The 26,548-nt window shown below is 61.0% G+C and overlaps 1 protein-coding gene across 1 annotated transcript; it reads right to left on the reverse strand.

Moving 5' to 3' along the window:
• Window positions 1-1,750: 1,750 nt before the first annotated feature.
• Window positions 1,751-26,102, reverse strand: HIC2 (HIC ZBTB transcriptional repressor 2). Its single transcript, XM_057526946.1, has 3 exons — window positions 25,944-26,102; window positions 9,738-9,835; window positions 1,751-8,108 (listed from the first exon to the last, which is right to left on the reverse strand). Exons 2-3 carry the CDS (start codon window positions 9,761-9,763, stop codon window positions 6,293-6,295), a joined length of 1,842 nt encoding a protein of 613 aa, XP_057382929.1. The 5' UTR covers window positions 9,764-9,835; window positions 25,944-26,102; the 3' UTR covers window positions 1,751-6,292.
• Window positions 26,103-26,548: the final 446 nt, after the last annotated feature.

Below are 26,548 nucleotides of genomic sequence, written 5' to 3' on the forward strand. Positions count from 1 at the left end.
TTTAAAAATCAGTAAGAGTTTATTGAAGAGAATGAGCCTGCAGAGTAGAACCAACCCATCACCTGCCCAACGAACAGAAAACCGTCTAAATGGAGAGATGACACCAAAGCTTCCAGGGAGGAAATCAGGTCACACACAGGGGACTGGGCTTCTTCTCACGCTGGAAGGTAGAAGCCAAGGGAGCAACTCCTTCAAACTTCAGCAGGAAAATGACATCCAATCCACAATTCTATACCCAGCCAAACTACCAATTCCATGTCATTTAAAAGCATTTTCAACATTTTAAGTCTCAAGAAACCCACTTCCCATGTGTTCTTTTGTCAGGATGGTACTGGAGCAAATACACTACCAAACAAGCGTGTCACCCAAGAAAAGAACACACAGGAGCCAGAAAACAGGACTTCTGTTGCAGGACAAAAAGGCAGGACTCCAGCCCAACCTGTGCAGAACAGCAGGCGCCAGAACAGACAGTGTCTGATTCTGTGGAAAACTGTACCAGGAGGCATTTCACAGAGTCAAAGGGTGGAGAAAGAGGCTCAGATCAAACTGAGCAATTAAAAAAAGATAAGATCGTTATTAAACCTCAAGAAAAATAAGAAGGGCCAGTACACTAGTTGGCCTGGCAATAAACAAATGTACATGGTGATAACCATTATGGCTTGGCCAATTGCACACTGCACCAGGGTTTGTAAATGCAATTGAACGGGACATGGCCACACCCATCTGCTTACACCCTTTTTGGCTGCTTTTGCTCTGTGACTGCAGAGGTGAGTCACCACAGAGACTGAATGGCCCACTTACTATCTGGCAACCTTACAGAAAAAGTTTGCCAAGCCCTAGATCACAGGAAACATCCGATAACTATTTGCAGGGGTAGGAGGGAAGGGGAAGAGGGTAGAGATGAACTGAAATGATCACCTGCTGTGAGGCTGGACTCTGGTTGCCTGCACAATGTGGGGATGGGCTGGGAAGGACGAGAAACCATTTTTTGTTTTAAGCCTTTTTAAGAGCCATTTGATTATTCAAACTATGTTTGAATATTGCTTTGATATATCAAAAAAAAAGAATTTTAAAACAATTGAACAGAACTTACTGAGATTTAGAGCAGCAATGCCCATGTTCTTCTGGGGGCTCACCTGCTGCAGCCCTGTAGCTGCCTGGATACCTGCAGTACATGGAGTCCGGGGGCTGAGCTGGCTGACCACCCTCCCAAACTCAGCCTGCTCCTCCTCCTGGGTCTTCACTCAGCCTGGTACCCCCACCCTGGTTCAGGAGGGACAGTCCTCAAGGGAATGGGGTCTACTGTCCCCGACCCTAGAGACTAAGATTATCCCCCTTCCAGGCTCCCACCCACCCCATCCCAAGACCAAGCGGCAGGAGGGACCAGTGGGCAGTAATGAGCACCCCCTGCCCTGGCCCGATCCTGCTGTTCCAATGCATGGTCCTGGGCATGGGCCAGACCTCCTCTCACCCAGGCCACTGGGTCCACAACCCATCCACACACCCCCTGCTTCCCAAACCGCCTCGGCCAGCTTTGGCCAACACTGCCAGAAAGGATGCTGACCCAACTGCCAACTCCAGACGCACACATGCCACCGAGGGCCTAGGCCCCTCTGAAACCCACCCTTAGGCCTGGGGCAGGAAGATGCCCACCCCAGCTCCCACCCTCCCAGGTCCTGGAAGCGCTGGACAGAGAAAGGAAAGCAGTTTCTCATTTAGCAAGAGAACAGCCAGAGAAGAGGCCTCACACGAGTTTTCAATCAAGCTTTTAATGAAAAGATCATAAAATAAGTTTCTCATCACTGTACATTAAGACTGCACGCTTCTGAATGGAGAAATCGGTGAACTGCTTTACTATGACACTTGAGGGTTGCATACCTGCAGCTCTGACCTGAATTTATCCAAACTCTCGAGGGAAGTGAACTCAGTGTGATGACTGACAGTGGCGGTGGCCAGTACAGGAGTGCGGTCGTGGTCCCCCCTTCCTGGGAAGGGCGCATAGCAGGACATGATCCCTCTTCCAGTTCCCGTCCAACAAAACAGCTATAACCCCATCCCTCCCCCTCCCCCTCGAGGTATTTGAGAATGGGCCAGTGCCCAACCTGGGGTCCCCCAACGGGGGAGGGGGAAAGCAAGTGATGGGTGGGGGACAGAGAGGTTCCCCTCAGCACCTGGCCCCACGGGGCCCCGCCAAGTGGAGGGGGGGAGCCCTGGGGATCCTCTCTGCCCTGAGTGAGGTCTGTTATGCAGCATATTTGAGGTCAATAAATTACAGCAATAAATAGCAAGGTGAGATAGGGGGAGGGGTTCCCGGTAGAAAATTAAAGTGGGGTGACAAGCCCGGTGGGGGATGGGTGGTCCTAGGCAGGGGGTCCCGGGCAGCCTCAATTCCCACAGCGCACACCCACCCCCTGATTTGGAATGTCAGACTGAGGCTCTGGTCAGGCACCACTCCACCACCCCTTCCTGGCTTCGGGTTCACAGGTTCAATGATGCCCAACCTGGCTCTGGGGAATAGGGAGGGCCTTGGTCCCTGCAGGGGGCTGGTAGGGCTGGGATCCCTGGTCTGTTCTGAGGCCTGGTGCCTCTTGCTTTCGCCCCCCAAGCCAAGGGGACTGGACGGATGCGGCCGCCTCTGCCCTGATCCCTGCCCTCCCAGCTGCCCAGGCCTCACCCCGACTCAGGACGGCCGCGGGGAGGGCGGCTGGGGTCCGCCTGCCCAGCCAGCCCGCCCTGATCGCACTCCTGCACACGGCCAGTCCAGTGAATACTGACGGGTGGGGGCGGGGGCGGCGGACAGCCCAGAGCCCCCAAGTGGCGACCAACGGTAACACACATGGCTGTGTGTGGTTCTGAAAGTCCATCTGGGTCCAGATTGTTCGTTTCACAGGCTGAGGTGTATGGCTATGCTGCGAGTCTCTGAGATTCGTATTTGCTTAAAGGTTCATCTTTTCTTCTTTACCTTTTTTGCAATCCTGGAGGAGCCCCGGTGGTGGGCTCGGTCTGGCGGGAGCGTGCAGTGGCGGAGGCCGGTCTACCGCTCGCTCGCCCAAGTCTGAGAAATAAATACATTCATCACTGCACAAACATATTGATACAAAAACAACACTGTTCAGAGTGTTTGCACCGTCTGTGTAGGTAAGGACCGGCCCAGTGAGCCCCTCCCACTGCCGGGGTGGAGGTGGGGGTCCCCAGGGGGCGGGGACCCGCTGGAGTCGACGGAGCTGTGCAAAGGTCCTGGCTTTTTGGCGTGAGAGGGACCCTCACATCAACCCACCCGAGGGTCGCAGGCAGAGCAGCGGGATGGGGGCATACGTCCATCCCAGGGCCCAAGCCCAGGCTCAGGTCCTGTGGCCAGAACTGACAGCCACCCCTGCTGTGCCAGCTGGCAGGACCACCACGGTCTGGCCAGGAGGCCTGGGGGGCGGGTCAGCACGGGCCCAAGCTCTTTGGTGCCAGCTGGGCTGGGAGAGACCCGGGCTGGGAGGAGGGCTCAGGGGCCTCCACGCCCGCCCCGGCCCCACAGTGGCCCCTCTGCCCGTGAGCCATTCCAGGGCCTACTCAGAAGGGGCTCCGGCGGAAGGTGGGGTTCACTGGGACTGGCCTTTTATCTGCTGAGGTCTGAAACTGTAAAAGTTTATGTAAACAATGAGATAAATATATTAGTATCTTTTTTCTGAGCCCATTGAGGTTCCATATGCATTCAAAATGTGCTTTGGTTTAAAAAATAGGTTTTGTGAATTTGGGTGTGAGCTTTTTTTTCTTTTTTTTTTCTTTTTTTGTTGTTGTTGTTTATCCTCTTTCCTACATGATATCTGCTATTTTCTGTTTCCTGTTTCTCCGAAACATTCAGGAATTAAGTGACTAAAGCAGAGAACTGTAAGCCGCCCTTGGCCTCCAACAGCCTAATCTCCTGGTGAGGCTCTAACACACGTCCATGCACACACTCACGAGCACGCATTCCACATGAAACCAAAGGAAAAGGAAAACAAAACCAAGTGTCGTGTTAACCCCGCCCGCCCCACAAACCCTTAAAGTCTTAAATAGGAAACTAGTGTTTTGCTTTCTTGTTAAAATACAGAGAAGGCTCGATATATGATACAATACTCAGGTGGGTACAATACTACGTCGCACGAAGGTCGTAGAGTGAGGGCCTCTGCGCCCAGTCCCTGAAGCTCTGCCATGAACCACCTGCTTCACCGGGGGCCACGCCCAGGGGCGTGTGTGCAGCTCCCGCTACAGACTTCTGTCGTGTGGCTTAAGTGCTGACGGGGTAGGGGAGTCGGGAGAGCAGAGGCGCTGGAAGGGCCCCCACCTGACTTGCTGGAACACAAGTCCCCAGAGGGGAGAGGAGCAGCCCGAGGCCGGGGGTACCCCAAGGGCTCAGCAGGGCCCCACGTGGCCTGCGTGCCCTCACTCCCAACACCCACCACTCGGGTCCCTGAACTCAGGCTCTGGTTTCAGCTGGAGGGTCTCTGGAGGGGTGGAGGATGGGGGTAGGGGATGACTCCGGAATTTTTTGGTCTGAACTTAAAGTAGAAAGAAAAGAAATGAAAACATGAAGCAAAACGAAGATAAAGCCGCTGGTCCAGCCCTGTGGCTACAGTAGGCTGAGGACAGTGGTGCCGACCTCTCGACCTTGGCCTGGCCTTGTGAGCATGGCTCTAGGCCCATGGAGGTGGCTGAGGCTGGCGGAGAGCCCAAGGCGAGAGGTGAGGGTAGGGTGGGATTCAGGGCTGAGCCCACAGGTGGCAGCCAGCCTCTCCCCAGACCGCCCAGATATGCCAAAGCAGAGCAGGTCCCCACCCTGCCGGGGTGGGGGTGGGAGAAGATATACACATCCCTGTGGTCAGCCCCTCCGCACTGGTCAGGTAGGGGCTGCTGCTCTCCCGAGGTCAGGCTCTTGCAGGCCCAGGGGACAGGATGGGGGGGGCTCACTTCCGCCCCGTCCTGGCCTGACCGGGAGCCTCCAGGAACTTGTCCCACCGTGTGGCTCCCGTCTCCTGGCACCTGGTCCTGTGCCAGGGGCTCCCCAGGGGCTGGAGCACCAATACCCCCACTCGGGCCCAGATGAGAGGCAGCTCGGGCTCCCTGACGCCCAGCAGCACACTCAGAACACCTTCAGGGTGGCCAGCTGGCCACACGTGCACAGAGGAAGTACAGGTGCCCCTTCTGAGAGGGGGCACAGGCGGGGGGCCCAGGAGGGCGACAAGGAAAACACAAGTGTCACGGCCACAACTGCCATCACCAACCAACGTCCTGTTCTCACAAATTCAAGAGGTAGCAAAAGGTCAGAAGTCTCTCCACCTTGAAGGGCAAGGAAGGAAGGAAACGCGACATGAGTCCACACGTACCGCGCACACCACACACACGGAGAAAATGGAAACGCGTACCAACGTCCTGGCACTGCGGCCAGCCTCCCCCCGCCCCCCACCAACCCCAGACCTTCCAGTTCCAACATTCACATACACGTTACACGGGGTTTTCTCTTAATAAAAACAAGTACCTCTAAACAAAGAATATTCCTCAGAAACTATGGGAAAAGCACTCTCTCTCCTGAGGCAGCCGAGGCAGGGCTCGGGGCCCAGGGAAGCCTTTGGCCAAGAAGGGCTTCTGGGGCCTGGAGGGTGGGCGCCCAGCCCACAGTCGGGCGGGGTGGGGTGGCTGCCCCGGTACATTCAGTCTGCAGACCCAGGCTCAGCCCCGAGGGGCCGGAAGAAAATAAACTCTTGTTGGTTTTGGTTTAAAAAACAAAATTCAAAAAGAAAAAAGGAACAGATCAGTAGGAATAACAGCCACACAGGCCCAGAGGGCTCTTTAGCTGTGGAGAGGTAGGCGGTGGGGGCCCCTGACTGTCCCAGCACCAGTGAGCGGTGACCCCTGGCTCGAGGAGGGAGGGCGCTGTCCCCTCCCTCTGGCACCGCTCCCCGCAGAGCCAGGCTGGCAGCACAGACACTCCGGCCGCGGCAGCCCTGCTCCCCGCAGCGTGGAGGGAGGCCCCCACTCCCCCTGCTCTGACCCGGCCTGCGGGACACCCCCGTGACCCACTCCCGCAGGCCCCGCCGTGGCCCTCACGGGGAACTGGGCCGGGCAGGATCAGGAGGCAGACGGCGCAGCAGCCACACGCACTCGGGCTGGGTGCCAGCTGCCTGCTTCTCCCCTTGGTACAGACTGTGGATTAAAGCTCTGGGGGGCGGGCGGGGGGCTGCACCAGGAACTGCCCCACACCCGGGGCCCAGCCACTGTGCCCCTGCTTTCCTGGGCGCCCGCGGGCCAACAGGGTCTTTGGCTTTTAGGAGGGGGAGGTGTGCATGCGCAGGTGGCTGATGAGGTTGCGCTGCTGCGTAAACTTGCCCCCGCACAGCTGGCACTCGTAGGGCTTCTCGCCCGAGTGCACGCGCATGTGCTCAGTGAGGCGGTACTGGCGGGTGAAACGCATGCCGCACTCGTCACAGGCAAAGGGCTTCAGGCCCAGGTGGCTGCGCATGTGGCGCGTCATGGTGCCGCGCTGCGTGAACATCTTGCCGCAGATGTTGCAGGGGAAGGGCCGCGTCAGCCAGTGAGTCTTCTCGTGCTGCCGCAGAGTGGCCGGGTCCTTGTAGGTCTTCTCGCAGACTGAGCACTTGAAGGGCCGGGGCTCGGCTGCGTAGGCCGCGCTGGGCGCCGACAGGTCCTCGGCCTCTTCCTCGGCGCCCCCACTGCCCGTCTCATAGGCACCCTCCTCCTTGATGAAGAGCTCCTCCTCCGTGTGCGTCTCCACATGCGCGTTGAGCTGCTCGGAGCTGGGGAAGCCCTTGGCGCAGGGGATGCACACATACAGGTTGTCCCCGTAGGACACCGTCTCATAGCCCTCCTGCCGGTACATGTAGTGGGCGCTGGCGTGGCCGCTGCCGCCCTCGCTCCCGCTTTGCCCGCTGTCCTCACTCCCATCCTTGCCGTTCTCCTCCTCCTCCTTGCAGGGGTATGAGGGCTCCCCGTAGGGCCCGCCCGCCACCGCATTGCTGGCTAGGATGCCGTTGGGAACCCTGTCCCCGAGCCCTTCGGCCTCCTCCCCTGGGCAGGGGCCCTTTGGCGCCGCTTCCCTCCGCTCAAAGGGGGAGGCGGCCATGGGCTCCTTCTTGGCCCACTCCTTCTTGCGGGCCGAGTGCCGGAGGCTCTTGCGGGGGGGCTGCCCACCCGGCCCCTCCAATAGGCTCAGGGGGTTGTCCTCGGCCCCCTCCAGATCCATGGGCTCACTGGGGGTGCCCCCCAGCTCGGCGTAAGAGGCACTGTTGGCGACGGGAGGGGCGGAGGCCGAGAGGGGTGAGCCTTGCTGACTGTCGCTCAGCTGGGCTGGGTCGTCGGGGGTAAGGGGGGGCCCGGGGGTGGCGGGGGGCAGCGGGGGGCTCTTCTTGGACAAGTCCAGGCCCAGCTCCTGCTCGCAGCCCCCGCCGCTGCCATTGGTGCTGCAGCCACCCAGGCCAGCCTCCCCGCTGGCTGGACAGACCGGCCGGCCCAGGCCATGCACGCTCTCCTGGCTGGAGCCGCCCAGGAAGAGCTCCTCATCGGAGCCTTTGGCCTGGGGGAGCTCCTGGGGGGTGTGGGCCCCCTTGCGCCCGTCCACGAGCCCCGGATACCGGGCCTGGATGACAGAGGCCGTGGACAGCCGCTGGCCGCGGGGGGACCGCCCCAGGCCGGCCCCACCCCGCCCGGAGCCAAAGGGCTTGCCAGCTCTCTTGAGTTTGCGCCGGCAGAGGGCTGCCAACTCGGGCAGCTGGAGGTAGCTGGCGGCGGTGAGGAGCGTGCTGAAGTTGGGCTCGGCTGGCTGGTCACTGGGCAGCAACTTGCCGGTGTAGATGAAGTCCAGGATCTGCTGGAACACCGTGGAGCTGACCATGTCTGTGTCCAGGTTGATGAGGTTGTCGTGTAGGACCAGGGACTTGAAGTAGATGCTGCTGGCGGCCAGCACGTTCTTGTGGGCCCGGAAGATGGAGTTCTCCACCATGATGATGACATCACACAGGAAGCCCTTGGTCCGCTGCTGGTTCAGCTGCAGCAGGAGCTGCTTCGAGTGGCTGGGCAGCTCCATGTCGGGCCCCATGTCCCCACGCCCTGCCCACACGCACCACCTGCGGGCAAGAACAGGTACGCGCGCACATCAGCGGGGGACCCTCCTGGGGCCCGGCACCTGGGCAGGGAACTCACGCCACCCAGGCTGCCAGAAAAGTGGGGCGGCACCAGCCTATCTGCAAACTTGAAAACAGAGGACAATGAAGGGCACATGATGGCGGGCAACCAAACTGGGATTTGAACTTGGCCCAAGGTATCATCTCCGCACTAAAGGAAGCCAACCACGTGCCCAGATGGGACCCAAAGGTCTTTGTTCCGTCTTTGGCCTCATAGACCCAAAGGCAGGGGTCTATGAGGTGCTGGGTGGCTGGACTTCCCACGTGGGCATGCAGCTTCCCAGTTTTCGAGACAAGCCAGAAATCCAGGTTTTCAGGTGAAACCACCCCATGCAAAATGAAGGTTCTTTTTCCTTAAATACCACGTGGGCCAGATCAAACATGCAGCCTCTGGTCTGCGACCTCTGCTCTAGACTGGGTCTCTCTCTAACAACCCTAGAGGCTTCCCAAACTCTGAGGTTTACCAGCATCACGTGACACTGCGCCCAGCCGCCACCCCCACCCCACAAGGCCTTGCCCCATCACAGGCACTGAGCACCCATCCCCCCTACCCCCTGTCTGGGCCTCCAAGTGCCGAGAAGGAAAGGCAGCCTGGCCAAGCCCTGGCACCGCTGGGCCCCAGGGACTTTCTGGGCAGGGCAGGCAGTGCTGTATGAACCTGGGAAACTCGCCAGACTGGCACAGATGCTAACTGACGTCACTGAGGAAAACACATGCAGAGGAACTCTGTGGTGGCTGCGTGGCAGTGTGCACAGGGGTCTCTGGGAGCAGCGTGCCCCAACCATGCACCCACCCCACTGGGCAGCAGGGCCACAGTGCAAGGCCACTCAGTCCAGCCACTCAGGAGCTCGTGCCCTCCCACAGGTGCTCTGAGCCGTGAGGCCGACAAGGGTCTTTCATGTCCTGCTCACGGCCCAACCTCGGAGAGGAACTGACTGCTCTGAGCCTCCCACACCTGGGATCAGCTCCTACCAGGCGCCCAGCCCTGCCTCCCTCAGGACAGAGCCTGGAGGGGTTGCACCCACCTGCCTTCCTCCCACTGGCCCGTACCTGCCCTTGTTTGCAAAGACAGAGGAAAACCCCCCATGATCCTGTGCACCCCAAGGAAGACTTCGAGTGCCCAATGACCACGTGGGCCGGCACTCACGGCCTGACAGCAGGAGGCAGCAAGCACCTCAGGCCAGCTCGGCCTTGTCAGGCTGTTCAGAGGCTGGAGCCCAGGTCGCGCAGGAACCAGCCCTCCGCCACTCCCTGCCCGAGCCAGCCAGGCAGGGACAAAGAGCCCAAGGCGCGGCCTCCACACTGGCCTGGACACCTAGCGCCAGCACCCAGGACAAGTGGCAAGGGGACTAGCCGAGGGCAGGAGGTCCTGGCCTCCGAGAGCCAGTGAGTCCACAGCAGCCCTCCTCCCCAAGCCCCAGCCTCCCCTCTATGCTGCCAGCGCTGCCCGCACACAAAGGACTGCAGGCCAGGACACAGGCTGAGAGCTGCAGGCTGCCCAGAGTCCCCAGGAGGAGGAGCAAACGTCCTCCCTCTGCCGCCCCCGCCCCCAGCTCCCCCTCCCTGACCTACCGGAGTGCCAGGGGCCCAGAAACCATGTGAGCAGCAGCCAGCGGGGGTGGCCTCCTTGAGCGCGTGGCCTCCCTGGGGGTGCATCAATGCCTGGTCACCTGGGGAAGGGAAGACAAACAGACATGGTCATCCACAAGGGCATCAGCAAGGGGAGGGGGAAGGTGCTGGGGGCCCTCGCTCCCAGGAAGGTCTGGGGGTCTCTCTGGCTGGGACGCCCAGACAGCTGGGCAAGAGACAGTGGTCATAGTGCCCCCAGTCAGTCCCCGTGGCAGGAAGAACGCAGGTTTGGGGAGCTCGCCTGCACCCTCCTCCCACCCACCCCCACAGGAGATTTAGGATACTCCAAGGGCCACCTAGATCTGGGGGAGCTGGTAGCAGGCACATAATTCCTGGAGGGCGGGCAGGCGTGGTGGCAGGAGGCCTGGGCAAGGCCTTTTCCAGGCTGGCCACATTTACATAACAAAAGGTCAAAATTGGAGGCGCTGGTGCAACGGGCTATTTATAAGAACCAGTCTCAACCGCTTCTGGCTTTCCTGCTCCTTCCCTTCCCTCTGGGTCTGCTCTCCCCCCCCCAACCCCCGCCCAGAGCGCCCAGCCCCCTCCTGCCCAGCCCAGCCTGATCACATGGCGTTTGCAGGCTCGCCCTTTCAATACCAGCCCGCCAAGGCCGCTGGCAGCTGCTGCCAGATGTGGGTGGGCTCCACCTGCCCCCCCCCCAGAGCTTTGGGTCCTGCGGGAGGGGGTCCTGAGGCTCCAGCTCCTTGTCCCCCACTCCAGCAGGCCTGGGCGCCCTTGGAATGGAGCCAGGGGTGGGGGAGGAGGCCTGCAGCAGCCGGGAGCCCATCCCTGCCTGCCCTTCCCCCGCCCCCAGGGCCAGGGAGGCTCAGCAGGTCCCTCAGGAATGTGACCAGACCCGGGGTGCAGGGTGGCCAGGAGGCCTCGGCTCCAGCCTGCCAGCTGTCTCTCGGCCCCAAGCACAGCTCCCCTCTTGCAGGGGTTGCTGGGGGGAGGGGGCACGGTCAGCCCAGAGGGCAGGAGAACCAGCTCTGTAGGTCCAGCAGCCTGACAGCGTCCACGTTTCCCCGAGGGCAGCCTGGGCCCCTCATCAGGCTCTCGGCCAAGAGAGGCCAGAGATGGAGCCAAACCCTGCCTGGGGAGGGGGACGGAGACCACCGCAATGCCGCCGCCAGTGAGAGCAGCCCAGGAGAAAGGATGGGAAGCCACATCAGGAACCCCACCAGACCCGAGGACAACCCAAGCCCCGCCCGGGCACAATGCCCACCCAGTGGCCTCCGCCTCAGCCTGGGCCAGACCCTGCAACTGGGGCTTCCTCGCCCTTGCTGGAGATCAGGTCGACCAGCCTGGTCACTGCAGCCCGGGCAAGGCCCAGCGACTGACCAAGTGACTACCCTCGAGCCCGACCTACCCGTGGGGAGGCCCAGCAGGACCGGGCAGAGCAGGCTGTGCCCTCCGCCGGGCAGGGGTGGGAGTGGGGGGGTGTCGCACAGAGCTGCCTGCTGGGAGTACACGTCCACCAGAAAGCCGCCCCGCCTGCCGGCCACCCCAGGCTGGGCCGAGTGTGGGCCTACATCGTGTCCGTAAGCGAGGACACACCTCACCACAGGTGAGGGCCAGGACCCCTAGAAAGTGTTGCTCCTTCCCTCCCAGAGGCCTCTGTCCTCCGGCTCAACGGCGGGTGTCGGAGCAGCAAGCACCCACCCTGGAGAGCCCACAGCAGCAGGGGAGAGAGGGCTAGAAACAGCACTGTGGGGCTGGCCAGGCAAGCTGGCAGCGGGATGCCCACTGGGTACGGGGCTGGTGCCCAGCCCTGGCAGGAGCCCACCACGGGCTGGAATGAGGCTGCTGCCTGGCCCCAGCTCCCGGCACCCAGCAGCCACCTGGCAGCAGGCCCAGCAGCGTGCCTATCAGCCCCAAGGATCCCACGCCCAGCGCAGCCCCACTGCCCACCCGGAGCACTGGCTCCAGAATGCCCAGGATCTTGGGTAGTGGGACAGGTCAGTCAGATGGGTGCGTGGTTGTCCCCAGATGGGCTGACCCTGACCCCGGCAAGGAAGTGGAGGAGGGGGCAGCTCTGCTCTCTTGTGAACAGAGGGGCCTGGATCACCTTCCCAGGTCTCTGTTCACAGGATGGCCAGCACCCACCTTCCCAACACGGCTGCTACACAGTGACATGGGACAGGTCCTGACTGAGATCTCATTTCCTCTTCTTCCCTCCAGGCTCAGGCCTCAGAAAAGCCAGGGAGGCAGGCCCGGCTGGCCCCCGCCCGGCCCCTGACTGACCCCACACACACTGAGGACAGGCCCGGGGCCTACAGAGCACAGGCCCAAGGCCAGGCCCCTACAGCTGAGCAGGGATCCCAGGCAAGACAAGGCCCCACCCACGTCAGGTGGTCCACATGGGCTCAGGGTTCGTGGGGAGGCCTCCCCTCCTGGAACCCACAGAGGGCAGGAGGCCACAAGAGGAGGTCTCCACATGAAAGTGGCCCTTGTTTAAGCAGGAAGCCAAGGAAAACGGCTCCAACCCCAATTCCGACAGGAGCCACCCCAACTTAGCCTGGACACCCACTGAGCCCAGAGCCTGGGCGCCAGGAAGCCTGGGCCCTCAGGCTGCTCCATCCTTCAGCCTCCAGGTGGAACCCCCTGGGGAAGAGGCAGGCAGCCCTGCCTCCCTGGAGCCTGGCGGCAGGCACCCCTCCCTTCTGGAGACAGAGGAGGGCATCTCATGCCTACCTCTAGCCCACAAGGGGGGCCCAAGCTCAGGGTGTGGTTTCACCCTTGGGCGATGCTCCCAGGAGACTGTGGGCCCCTTTCTGCAATGTCCTACCTCCCTAGGCAGGAAAGAGCCCCCAAAGAAGCCCCGCGCACCCTGGCTGAAACGACTCACCCTGCCTATACCCAGCCAGGATGGAGGGTCCTGGAAAGAAGGGTGAAGACAGGAAAAGGGGGCCCCCCCAACTCTCTTTGGGCAGGCCTTGTCACCCAGGTCCCCGGGAACCCTGACCCCTCCTCCCTCCCCAGAGCACACCTTCCGCAGGAGGCCCAGAGCTATGCTGGGTCCCCCCGGAAAAGTTCGCTCCCGGCCCAGCCCAAAGCACCCAATGGGAGGCTGTTCTTGCTCCTTAACCACCTTCTGGCCAAAGAACAACAGCTAGAAGTCACAGAAGAACACAGGACTCTTCCACCTGAGAGCGGGGGGGGGCTGCCCAGCACCCACCTAGGGCTCCACTGGCGGTGGGAGTCACAAGGACACCAGGCCACCGCCATGCCCCCAGGGGCTTAAGCACATCTGACTGTGTCATTGAGGGCCTCAGACACCCGTATCCACTGCCCCCCCAACTCTGGGCCCAGCCGACCCCAGCTGTGGCCACCTGGTGCTCCAGGTGTGGCCCCGACAGGTGCGAGCACTGCCCCTCCCTGCAGGCCCGGCCCTTCCCAGGCTGCAGGAGGGCAGCTGGAGGGCAGAGCGAGAAGGCCTGGAAGGTCCCAGCACCCAGGATCCAGAAGAGCCTAAGGCCCAGCCCCCAACCCCCCCCCCCCAGCCCCAGGTCCTCCTCACCCCATACCAGCTGGAGGGCACCCTGCCTGTGGGGAAGCCTCAGAGGCGTTCTCTCCACCTCCAGTGCCAGATAAGAGGACAGGTTCTGGGGGTTAAGCAACTTGCCCAAGGTCACAGGAGCAAGCAGGTGGCAGAGGCTGACTCCAGACTTTCCTACCCTGGGGACAGACATCTGCACCTCCTTCTCCCAGGGGCAGGGCAGGGGAGCCAGGAGGAGGGCCTCGGCCTGCAGCTCCCCCTCATCTCCCCCTCCCACAGCCTACCTCACAGCAGGCCTTACCCGGGCTACACCACCCAGGGGCAGGCCTACTCTGGGGACCCAGGCTGTGCCCTCTCTGGCCTGCCCCTCCAGACATGGGTGGGTGGTGGGTGGGACCCACTGCTCTGGGCGAGCCCGGCGGGTAATCCGGCCCAGGCCTGGATGCCGGCCAGTAGCTCCTGGCTCGTCTCCCAGACCATCCTCCTGGAAAGCAACGGGCTCCACGAATGCCAAGAGCCCTGCCCTCCTTCGGACAAGACTTCTACGAAATTAACACTCAGTTCCATCAGCACGGTGGTGACGTGGTGATCGGGACCTGGGGCTGGCCTTCTCCCTCAGGTCCCTGAGCAGTGTGGGAGGTGGCGTCCACCCACCCCAGCCCGACCTCCCTGAGTCTGCCCCCAAATGCCTGCAGTCCCACCTTCCCACATGTGCACTCCCACCCAAGAGGCTCATGGGACCACGAGGGGAGGCCTGGCAGGGCCACAACCGCAAATCCCGCTCTCCAGGGCTCCAGGGCAAGCCTTGCACATTCACCTCACCCCTGGCCTACAACCTGCCCGTTACTCCCACTCCCAGGACGACCTGGGGACCTGCAGCTGGATTTCCCCTGCTGGCACTGGCACAGCTGGCTGGCTGGCACCGGGGAGGGTGTGGGGCAGGGTCACACTGGGAGGCCACCAGCCTGGCTGAGTCTGGCCAAGAGTGTTGAGCCAGTGAGACAGGGGGTGAACTGGGGAGAGGCAGGTGAGAGTTGCCTGGAGCACAGTCACTATTATGAAAACTTCCAGACTGTGCCCACACTGCACTGCTCCCCATCCCCACCTGAAGGGGCCTGAGCTCTAGGTAAGAAGCTTGCTTGCAGCAAAAGAACTAGAGCCTGGAGGCAGGGAGCCTGTGGGAAGCTGGCGGGGCGGGGCAGCACAGCCAACAGGGAGCATCCGGATCAGGCAAGGAGCAAGGAGCAAGGAGCTCCTGCTGCAGGGAGACAGGCCCTGGCGAGCTGGCTCCTGCGCCCCCAGCCCCACTTCCTACTTGTCCTGCTGGGTGTCCGGCACAGTCCAGGGACCAGTGGCAGCATCGCCCAGGGTTTCTGTTTCTTCTTTTAGTTTTTTTTTTTTTAATATTTGTTTATTTGGCCATGCCATGTGGCATGTGGGATCTTTGTTCCCCAACCAGGGATCGAACCTGCGCCCCTTGCCCTGGAAGCACGGAGTCTTAACCACTGGACCACCAGGGAAGGCCCTCGCCCAGGGTTCTGAGAAACGCAGACAGTCTGGCCTCACTCCAGACCTCAGAACCAGAACCTGCATGCACACTGGACTGTGGGTTACAAGCTTTCTACTCCCCAGAAAGCCTGACACTCGGCAGGTAGTAAATGCTCAGTGATGGGGGTCAAGGGGAAGGAGGCGGCCCCAGAACTCGAGAGATTGAGGTGGCACTCCGTTACTGCGGGCGTCTTAGAGGCAGGACAGTGGCCGCGGGGGGGCAAGGGGTTCTAGGCACGGGTGGCAGGCAGAGTGCAGGGAGCCTGGGCCACCTGCTGCAAAGGAGTCACCGTCCCCCACCTACCCCGGGATACCTTTCAGGAGTCACAGAGCAGCAGCTGCCCAGCCCACAGCTCCTCCAGGACAGACTCCAACATCACAACTTCAAACCCAACCCTAGAAGCTCACTATGTCTTACACTAACTAAGGACTCTCAAATATTTAAAAAACAAAATAAAAATACTCTGCCATCTTCTATCATCATCCCTTCGTACCAGAAGACACTTCATGACTGAAAACCAGGAAGAACCACCTCAGGGTATAGGAGTCCTTCCCCAAGAAAGGGCAGCTGACCCGTCCACCCACGCGGCCGAGACTCCCGGTGGCTGGCACCCAGGCCCTGTGCCCTGCCTGTGACGGCCTGGCCCTGGAATCAGAAAAACAAAACCCAAACCGGATGCCAGATGGCAACGACGGGCTTCAACTAGCTGACCAGACACTGAAAGAGGTCATCCCGGGCAGAAAAGAGAACGGTCAGACTTTAAAAAGACCCAGACTGAAGACACGCAAACCCTGGGTCCCAGAAGCCATGCAGGCGTGGAGCCCCTCCAGCAGTGGGCAGGCCCCAGGGCTCAGGCCAAGCCCCACACTCATGCCTTGCACGGATCAAGAAGAGCTGACTGTCGCCGTATCCCACGGCCTGGCTGCCTGCACGGGAGCCTCCAGCAAGAGGCTGAGCAAAGCAGCCAGACCCGAAAGGGACGACACAGCCAGTTCTGGTCAAGGTGGAAAGCAGGGGTGGGTGAGGGGAGGGATTGGGGAGTGGAGGGGGCTCGAAGGACACACGAGGGCCTTCTGTTCTGGTGTTTTCTCTCTCAGGATGGATGCTGGATGCATGTCCACCTGGGAAGAGTCCATGGCGCTGTTGCTCACAACTGGGCACACTTCTTAGGTATGACTACGATGTACTTGGCTTCAACAGGTGCACAGAAATCTTCAGGAGGGGCAGCAGGGCCCGTCCCAGGCCTGATGAGAAAGCTGACCGAACCCCCAACTAATCACAACAATCCCCAGACAAGAAGCGGCACCGACAGGAGGGAACCCTACAGTCCAGCCAGGGACCCACAGGACACCTATAAAGACCACCTTAAAACCTCTTATGGGGCAGATTTGTGCCTGCCATCTGAAGGCAGCAACAACCTGATGACATTTTTAACCATCCTAGTGTCCAAGGAAGAGGGAAGGGGTCTTCAAATCCTGACAGGCATGCTCAGGAGAGGAGAGGAGAGGACATTCCAAGTGCAGCCAGCAAGGCACCAACAACGGCCCCAGGAGCTCCAGGCTGGACAAGGCCCTCAGGGATCAGGGGTCAAACAGAAGGATCCCTGCCCTGCGTGAAGGACCAACCCCCAAGCCCAGGGCCTCTGACCAAGGACTCAAGGAGCTAAACCAAAGATCAAGGATCAGGTTGTTTTAGTCCAAAATGCGAAAAAAATAAAATAAAATCAAGTAGGCACACCTTGGGCACCCACCAGTTTTTAAAAAGCCATTTTTAAGGATAAAACTAGGGAACCGCTGTGGAAAACATTTCAACCTGTGGCTCTGTGCCTGAAACGCCTGCAGGATGGCACTTACAGAGAAGAAGTCTCACCTGCCCAGCAGGTAACGTGACGGGCCCAACAGAGGAGAGGCCGAGCTCAGAAAGGGAGTCGGACAGAGGGGCCCCCAGAACTCGAAGAAAAGTGCTCACAGAGCTTCTTCAGACGGCATCCCGGGGGCGCTGGGAGGACTGTTCGGCATTAAGGAACCCGGTTTAGAGACAGAAAAAATAAACAGGTTCTTCTCTGCCCGAGGAAGCAGAGCTGGGGGAGGGGGTGAAAGCTGGGCTATTGAGGCAGCAGCAAAAACAGAAACCCTGACATTGCCCCACGATGACATGTGGGGTCAGTGCCACCTTGGAACACGCCAAGGGCGGACCGGGGCGCAGGAACCACAGTGACACCCAGCACTTGGGTGAGTCTCAAAAGCACGATGAGCGCCCAGTTCTATGTCCACAGAGAGCACACCCGATGTCCAAGAATGCAGACGAGTGCGGAGAACCGGCACACACTCGCAACAGTTAACCCCAAATTCAGAAAAGCAGTGAAATCAGGAGCGGCCCAGGGAGCAGCCCGGGGCGTGGGGACCATTTCTTACAGGGGTGGGGGGAAGGGTGCGCGCCCCCAACTCTTTACAGCTAGATGTGTGCACATGTAACTCACACCTTGTGGTTCATGCTCGTGACAACCCGCAGCACAGCCCAGGTCCACAAGGAGCCAACATGCTCGGTGCGGAGAGACTAGGGTCTTCCCGATCCAGGGAGGGGTTGAACACCCCTTCCCACCCCAGGGGACCCCCGCACACAGCCACATGGCCGGGGACACGGCAGCACCGTGTGAACCAGGGCTTCGGGGGCCAGTCCCACAGGACATGCCCAGAAAGTGTCACTCAGTCCCAAGAGAAAGCAGCAGAAGCCGGAGCCCCTGCACCTGGGGGAATCCTCCCACGGGAGCCACTTTGAAGGACCGTCCAAGTCCAGCATGTGCTCCCCACCCCCGCGGTCCCAGCTGTCAATCCTCAGTTCTCTCCTCAAACGCCAATCCCATCAAGTCACTCTCCTGCTTACAGCTCTCAATGGACTCCCAGGGCTTGGATAAAGTCCACACCTGGGCCGGCCCGCGGAGGGCTTCCAGAGGGCCAGGCCACCCCTCCACGCAGCCCCCACCAGTCATGCCCGAGTGCCCCCTCCTCTGCGAAGCCACCCAGCACTTCTCCCCCCACCCAACGTCAGCACTAGCTGCCCAGCTGCCACCCAACAGGCTCCTGGGGCCAGGGACCTTGCATCCCACTAGCCTCACGGCCACAGCTGCTCCAGCCACACAGCAGGCTCCCATGCAGGTCTGCTAGGGGAGCAAATGCCAGAGGGGAGAGGCAGGGCTGAGGGGACAGGTTGGGGTGGGGGGAGGGGAGGTGTAAAGGAGGAGGCCACCCGCTGGCCCTAGCCCACCAGTCAGAAACTGTTGTCCACATTCTTGAAAACTAGGAAGGACCCCCAAAGAACTCTTTGGTGGCTTGTATGCTACTGTTCTATTTACTGTGTTAGAAAAACTGGTAACTTAAAAAATATTTACTTGATTTAAAATTATCAACAATAAACCCATTTTGTGTTAACATAAATGGTGCTTTTACGGAGGAAAAAAACTATCCCAAAAGAAAAGAAAATCAACGAGAAGGGTGGCACTGTTTCACATTTTTGCAAATGTCTTTAACGCCTGGCTGCACAGACGTAGCTGGATCCTCACATCTGCCCTGCGTTCAGCCAGTGAGGATGCGTGGTTCTGACTGAAGTCTGTGGAGAAATCCAACCTCACACAGACAGAAAGGAGGGATGTTTTACCCTTTTCAGATAATGGTGGCTCTTCTTCCTTGTTATTACACTTCAACTCAACAAGTGGTAGGTTCTTAAAAGTTGCAATGTAGACTCTGAAATTGTATCGGTGATTAATTCATACCTGGTTACACAAAAATCCAGTGGCCTACCCTGCACTCACATCCACCCAGGATTTTGCAACACTGAGCGCTAGTGTCCAGGGGAACACTGAGTGTTCCCCTGGAACACCTGCACGGCCTCCCTGGAACAGCATGAGGAAGACCAGTGGTCCTGGCTCGAGCACCCAGGGCTGGAGCATGCAGTGTGCACCTCGGGCAGGGCTGCCCACCACGTCTTCATACCGATGATGTGTCAATGCGAGGACAAAGGCCAGTAATGTCTAAGTATTTTGAAGAGTCCTGGGAATCCCCAGGGGTCTGCAATCCACTCTGAGAACGGCTGATGGCCATTACCGCAAATATTTCTACCAAACCATTTTACAGGCAAGGAAAATGACGCACGGAGAGGTCTGGTCTGGCACCTGGAGGAAACAGGCTTGACATCAGAGTCCTCTTCCCCCAAAATCAGTTGTTCACCAAATGCTGAAATCCCAGGCAAAGGGCCACACCTGAGAATAAGGAATTTCAAAGAAAAGAAAGGAAATGCCACTTCAAATGGCCTCCAAAAATACCCTTAGAGGCAGGGCCGGCAGAAACCACTGCGGGGCCTCCAAGACCTGCTAACTAGAGGCGGCAGTGTTGCCTGAGCAGGCGGGCGCCTGCAGGCTGCGGACCAGGTACTCAGCCCCAGAGGTGGGCAGAGTGGAGGCAGGGAGGGGTCTTGGGAAGCAGGTGTGCACCGCCTGCCCACGGCCAGCCTTGCTGCCCTTATCAGCATCAACATGCATGGAATGTGGGACTTTGGAAACTATCCCCTCCCCTGCCCGCACCCCTCTGGGGCTCGAGTTCACCTACCACAGCCACAGGGCAACCCGAGCCCACGCCCAGCCCCCCCCACCACCACCTGCAGCCTCGTGGCAGTGGCTTGCTGGTGGTGGCCCAGGGCCCCTCCCCTTGCAGCCCAGCCGGGATCGCCCAGACCCCCCAGGCCCCTCTGCCAAGAGACAACCCCACACGCCAGAGGGAGACCCCAGCCGGTGCCCCCTATGCTGAGAGAACACCAAGAGGAGGACCCAAGCCTGGTTCTGAGCTCCGGGCTGCCCAGTCCTGCCCCCACCCCCCTAGGCCCTCCTGGAAGTGGGAGCACAGGCCCAGGCCTCCAGGGGCAGAAGGGAAGCTCCACGACCAGAAGGGGTCCTCTCCGCCCCCGAGGCTTGGGGAAGGGGCCTCGCTCAGCTCCAGAACCAGACCCCTGGGTTCTGTCTCAGGCAGCCGTCTGCCCCCCACTCAAATGAAAACTCGGCTGCCCTCAGGCTCAAGCCCTGCTCAGCGGCAGGAGTCCACACGCGTGTCCAATGCGCCCTCGTGCATGTGTCACATCGTGGTTACCCTACTCCTAGACTTTCTCCACCACATCCCAGCAGAAGGACTCTAGACCAAGTGCGTAACCTCTCCAGGCCACTCACACAGCAGGGACTGAGAAGGCAATAGGGACTGCACAGGTGTGTCCCACCAGGCCCAGCCCGGGCTAGGATCCTGAGAGGGAAGGCCCAGCCCTCTTGTGCTACCTCCCCAGCATCCCATCAGGAGCTCTGTGGGAACCATCCTCCTCCCAGTTTGCAAGCAGAGCTGCCGGAGCACCTGCTGGAAAGAAACCATCAGCCCTTTTCTACCAAAGGGGTCCCAGGGAGGGGCGGGGTGAAGAGGCCAAACAGCTGAGACAGGAATCCACCCCCAGGACTACTCACTCTCAAGGGAGAACCCACTGGTCCATTTACCAAGACGTGCGCAGGCCGAAAACAGTGACGGAGGACACCCTGACTGCCCCGGACCACCCCTCCCCCGACTGCCCAGCCCAGACCACTCAGCCCCACTCCTGCCTGGCCCCAGGCCAGGCTGCTCTTCCTGCACCTCCCCCCAGGACATCAACCAGGCCCATTCCAGACCTCACCACACCCAAGGGCCTTGCTGCTCTCCTCCCTCGTGCAGTAAGCTGCCCAGAGCAGGCGGGGGCTGTCTTGTGTCCTGGCTGCCCTCAGACGTGAACTAAGCCCCAAGACAGCCCATTGTTCTGTCCCAGCAGAGGAGGTTGGGCTGGGCTGGCCATACCTTACCTGAAGTCCCACCTCCAGTGCCCCTCCCAGCCCTCACCCCACCTCCTGGCCCCTTGTCAGTAGCTCCCTCACACACCTTACCCACGTAAATAACCTCAGGGACCCATCTCTCTCTCCCAGGTACCCTGAGGTCAAAGAGAAAAAGAAGGGGCAGGACACAGGTCCCAGGGGTCCCCAGCTGCAGCCACAGTGGGCTTGTTAGGGAACCACGAGGAACTCCAAGGTCACTATGCCTGGGCACACAGAGACCAACCAGGGCCCAAGAATGCAACCAAAAGACCAGGGCAGGCAGTCCCTTAAAGTCAAGCAGGAGCAAGAGTCCTGGGGTCAAGAGCAGCAGGTGGTTCCCAGGGGACCTCCTAGGAGATGCCCCCTTAGTACTCACCAGCCTGGGGTCCCTCCCACTGCCACCCCAGGAAAACGGACCATGAAAAGGGTGAGCCCCCTCTGCACCTGATGCTTCTCCAAGACCCTGGTACCTAACAGAGAAGCCGCTGGCTCGCTCTGTAAGCACAACTCCACTGGGCAGTCTCTGACCACCCCTGCTGGTCTTTGTGGACTCACCACTCCCTGATTCTATTATCAACACAGACTTATCTCTGCTAAAGCAGTTGGCTGCACATTGGATTCATTTCAAAAGCTTTAGGAAACATAGATGGCTGGGCCCACCCTAGAGGTGGGCCGGGCTGGGCTCCACCAGCTCCAGGTGATCCTGATATGCAGAGGTAAGAACCAGGGCACCATCAGGCAGGCCTCCACCAGGCAGCACAGGGAACAGCACACACACTGCGGGTCAGTGTGGAGCCCGTGCTCATCACAGGGAAAGTTCTCTGTGTCCACATGGGGCAGACACTGAGGCCCCAGGCCCCACCCTCCCAGCCATCAACTCTACTCTCCCTTCTCATTCATTCTGTGAACAAGAATTCACCAAGAGCTTACTATTAGCCTCCAAAGCAGCGCAGGCAAGGGAACTGCAAAGGCCATGGAACAGTCCTGCCCCTTAAAAGGCCTATAACCAGGTTGAGGAAGAGGCCAAGGGGCTGCGACCCCAGCGTGGGGAAGGGACAGGCACCTCCAACCACCTGTGTGTATGTGGGGGCGCTGTGCCCAAGGCACTGGAGCAGCCCCTCCCCACACTCACCTGAGAACCACCACCACCACCAACACCACCAACCCCCCACCCCCGCAGAGGTGCTGCTAGGAGAGAAACCCGAGGCGGCGGCAGTATCCCAGACCACTGGAGGCCAGTGTGCACAGTGGCCACGGCCGTGCCAGAGCCAGCAGCCCCTCCAGGTCCACAAGAGGTCAACTGCCCACCTGGAAGCCCCCCTCCCCAGCCAAGCCCAAGCCCCACCTTTCCTTAGGGGCCCTCAGAATTCCCATGGAATGGAAGGGGAGAGCCTCGGGTGCCCCAGGAGCCAAGCCACCTGCCCTGCCGTACCCCACCCTTTTCACCCACGCGCTCAGAGAAGGTGGACCCCCGACAGCAAACAGGCACCCACCCTGCCACACGCTCAGCAGCAGGGGGTCCTCGACAGGACCTGCTCTAACCCCAAGGCCACGCTCCCCCGCCCCTCCACCCACCCACACAGGGCAGGCAGAGGCGGGGCTCTGAGCCTGGCAGTGTCTCAGGGTCCCTCTCCCCACAGTCTGGCCACACCCTCCCAGACTGTGCTCCCTCAGCAGAGACCCCCAGCCCCGGGCCTTCCCTCCTGGACTGCGCTGGGGTCTGGAGTCGGCACCCAGTTTTCCCTTCCTCACCGAGCATGCTGGGGGCCCACTCGCAACCCGCACCCCGCCCCCACCTGCTTTTCTGGCTTTGCCACTCACAGCTCACACCGGGTTCTGGGGCTTGGAGCCCTCTCCCAGCCCAGGTCCCTAACCCTTAAGCAAGGCCCCTCCCAGCAGGAAGCACAGCCGGCTGCCAGGCAGAGCCTAACTGGCCCAGCTGGCTGGAAGCCCCTAACCGAGGAAGCCAGGATGGGATCTCTGACCTCTCCAGACAGAACACCAAAGGCGCCTACCCTGCAGCCCCATGACGTTATTTAACCTCCAGTTACTTGACCTCCAAGTCTGTGAGAGTGCTGCACCCAGAGCGAGCCCTGAAATCTCCCAGTGTCTCTACATCCCAGCTGAAGGCTGACCGCTTAGCGGCAACTCTGAGCAACAGCACGATTTACTCTAGCCACATGGGCTGGGCACTGCATTGGTTCTCAAAAAATTTCGCTTAACGGATAAAAAGCTTGTGAAAGAGACTCACAGGAGCACGCAGCGGGTGCTCCTGCGCCAGCTTCTCGTAGCTCAGCATCTGCAGGGCCACACTCCTGTCGCCATTCTCCTGTCTCCCCAGCACTGCCCTCCCCAAACCGCGCGCTCCCCAGTAAAATCCCCCTCCTGAAGCTGCCCACCCTCCGCCCTCGCCACCTCATGCTCCCCGCAGCACGGTGCGGCCCTATCACCCCATCCTCCGACCGTCTGTTTGCCAGTCTGTCTTCCCCAGGCTGAGCTCTGGAAGGCAGCGATACGTGAATGTGAACTCTAGCTCTGTTCCCATTTTAGAAACGGGGACACTAAGGCTCAAAGAGTCAATCCCTGTCCAAGGCCACACGGAGAGTAAACAGTGCTGAGGCCAGTGCCCCTCACGCTGCCCCCAGGAGTCCCTCATCAGTCGGGATCCGAGGGCCAGGACAGGCGGAACAGGACTTGTGGTTTCTTCTCTGCAGAAGGAGCCGGGAACAAGAACCCCCACCCTCTAGTGATCAGTCCCGGGGGGCACTGGCCCTCAGCCCCAGTGGGCAAGGCAGGCAGGCCGTGGGGTGGGGCTGACTGCTGGAGGCCAACAGGCCAAGCAAAAAGGGCAGGGTGGCAGGTCCCCCGGGTAAACTGAACTTTATTCCTTCTTCACTCCTCGACTCTCCAGAACTGCCCTGCCAGCCCTTCCACGGGGGCAAGCTGCTGATTCAAAGGCACTGCCCCCACCCCACCCCCACCCCCACCCCCACCGCCTGGCAGACAATGAGGACTCCGGGAAGGCAGCAGGCCTGTCAGCTCAATAATGCAAAACCCTGTTGCTCTGAGTCCACGACAGCTGACTTCAAGTGGATCGGAGGCTGTGCTTATTAACAAAATGAGAAATCTGATCTATGGAAAGAAAACACTATGTGAGGATTAATCCAGGACTGCAGCTTGTGGAGAAGGCTGGGCTGCTGGCCAAGACCAGGCAGAGAGGACGGGACGGTGCCTACCTGTCCCCGGCAGGTACCTCGCTGCAGGACAAGGCATATCACCTCCGCCCCACCTGCGCTGCCTTCTCTCCTTCCAGCCACTGCAGCAATCATTTCGGTTTTGCTTTAATTAAAGGCCTGGCTCCCTCGGGCTGCTTCTTCCTCTACGCAGAGCCAGCAACCAGAGGGAGATTTTTCTTTTCAGGAATCGCTTGTAAAAGCCGAGAGACTAATCTACAAGTCCCAACAACTGGCAGGAAAACACTGCAGGAAGAAATCCTGGGTGCACACCAGCACTTGAGTCAACTGGCCAGAGGACGGGCACTCAGCAACACCCCAAAACTGGCCCACAGGAAGCAGACCAACCTGGGCGCACTGACCCCAAGGCAGGCAGGCAGGTGGGAAGCCCCCTCCCAGCCTTCCTAGGCTACTACCTGCCCGTGGACCTAGAGATTTCCATAATAAGCACAACCACACAGGACCGATTTCACTCACAGGTAGGGCAACCTACTCCAGGGGCAAAAGACTCAGTTCAGCCCCCAAGTATCAGCCTCCCATTCCCCCCCAGCCCTTGGTACTAAGAGCCTGCTACACCAGCAATCTCACCACACAGCTTTGTCTCTGGAGGCCAGCCTGAGGCCGGCCCATCTGCTTTTTTTTTTCAGAACATGCCAGCAACGCTGCTCTGCTGAGCGTAAGCCCGCTCCTTGAGCCAGGGCTACAGACCAGCCACATGGCCTGTGCTCCTGAAAATGTCTGCTGAAAGGCCCAGGGAGTCCAGACGCTGGCAGATGGGAACGGAGAAAAAGAAGTAAAGCCAAGAGCCAGGAAGCAATAAATGCTAGCTCCAAAAAGGTCCAGCTCCATCCCTTGAGCGGGGGTCACTGGAGAACACCCCCAAGTTCAGCCTAGAAATCTCTGGAGGCCCCTCCACTACCTGCCAGCTCTCCCCCTCCCCCCTGCACAAGAGGCACAGTCATCCCCACATCAGTCAACAATCTACAGCCACAGGATTCCTATGGGCAAAGCTCTGCCCCTCCCCCCTACCACATATGTCAGAGGGGTGGCCTCCCCGGGTTACACTCCTCCTGCCGGGGTTGGGGGGCCGGGAACCTAGCTTTCCAGATGTGCTTGGCAACCCCTACTAGAAAAGACACTGGAGGTGGAAGGAACAGGAGAAACACGGATAAATAACTTCAAAACCGTTCTGGGCCATCCGGATCCGCACTGGGCTCCCTTCCCTAGGCAGTCCCACGCTGTTCTGGGTGGGGCCGCTGCGAGCATTATCTGACCGCGTTCCCTCCTCTCCGTAAGTCACTACCCCCCAGGGAGAGGCATCCCCGCCTCCCTTCACCCCAGCTAAGCTCGTGTGAACATGAACCATCTCGGTAGATAAACAGAGAGTGACAAGCTGGGGCCCTTCAGCCCCCTCCCTCTGCCAGCCGGTTCCCTCCCCCTGCCAGCCGACCCCCTCCCCCAAGCCCATCTCTCTTCCTGCCAAGCGGCCGCCTGCTGAAGAGAGGTCTGGGGGCAGGGCAGCGAGCCCACCAGCCGCAGGGCCTGGCCCTCGGGGAGCGGCCCTCCAGGCCTGCCCCTACCCTGCCCGCGCGCAGCCGTCCTCCTGCGGGGAGGGGGCCGGGGAAACGACACGGACGGCGCGGGGCCGCAGTCGTGGACACGGCGAAACGCCCCGCGAGGGGCGGCGGCGGGCGCAGGGCCGCCCGCATAATAGGAGCCCGCCTGTCAGGCAGCGCCGCTCCCCGACCTGCTCGGATTAGACCGCGGATGCAAAGGCACAAAGAGCCGGCGCCCGCCTCCCCGCCGCCCAGCTCCGCACACCCGCGCTCGGGGGCTTTGTGCCTGGACCGCGCCGCCTGCCCGGGGCCACAAAGCGCCGCAGGCGGCAGACCAGCCGGGGGTCCCGCCCCCTCCCACGCGCGCAGCAGCCCCACGTCTCCGGGCGCGCGCCCGCCCACGCCCCTCTCTCGGGGGCGCGCCCGCCTCCCGCGCCCCTCACCTCTTGTGCGTCGGCGGCGGCGCTCGCCCGCCGGCCGGCCCTCCCGCGGCCTCGTCTTCGGCGCCGCCCGCGCCGCCCGCGCCCGCCCCGTCCGCCCGCCGCCGGCCCGGCTCGGCTCCCCGCCCCGCACGCCCGAGCGCCGCTCACAGCCGCCCGCTCGGCGCCATCTTGGAAGCTTGTGACGTCGGCACCGCCCGCTCACCCCTGACCCACATCTGAATGGGCGAGCGGCGAGGCGGGGCGGGGCGGGGCCGGGCCTGGGCGGGGCCTGGGCGGGGCCTAGGCGGCCGCGCGGCGGCGCCGTGGGGGAGGGGCGCGCGGAAGGAGCCGGGACCCGGAGCCGGGACCCGGAGCTAGGACCCGGAGCTAGGACCCCGACCCTGACCCCGGCGTGTGGCCGACCGACCGCGGGTGCGGGGCTGGCGCCGCGACCTCAGCCCCGGAACACCGGACCGCACCCCTCGGATGGGGGCTCGGCCCCCACACTGGGAGCCTACACTTCTTGAGCCTGACCCTGACCCCTGGCAGTCCCGCTCCGTGCCCCCGCGGGCGGCCAGCGTCACCGCGCAGCCGCGGGCTGCAGACGGCGTGGTGCGGTCTGGGGT

The sequence above is a fragment of the Balaenoptera acutorostrata genome, chromosome 13 (genome assembly GCF_949987535.1).
Source record: "Balaenoptera acutorostrata chromosome 13, mBalAcu1.1, whole genome shotgun sequence".
NCBI lineage: Eukaryota > Metazoa > Chordata > Mammalia > Artiodactyla > Balaenopteridae > Balaenoptera > Balaenoptera acutorostrata.

Bases quoted from the DNA above. Each gene is read 5' to 3' on its own strand.
- HIC2 (XM_057526946.1), bottom strand. From the start codon at position 9,763: ATGGTTTCTGGGCCCCTGGCACTCCG. The intron at 8,109-9,737 runs GTAGGTCAGGGA...TCTTGCCCGCAG, and splicing joins TCTGGGCCCCTGGCACTCCG to GTGGTGCGTGTGGGCAGGGC.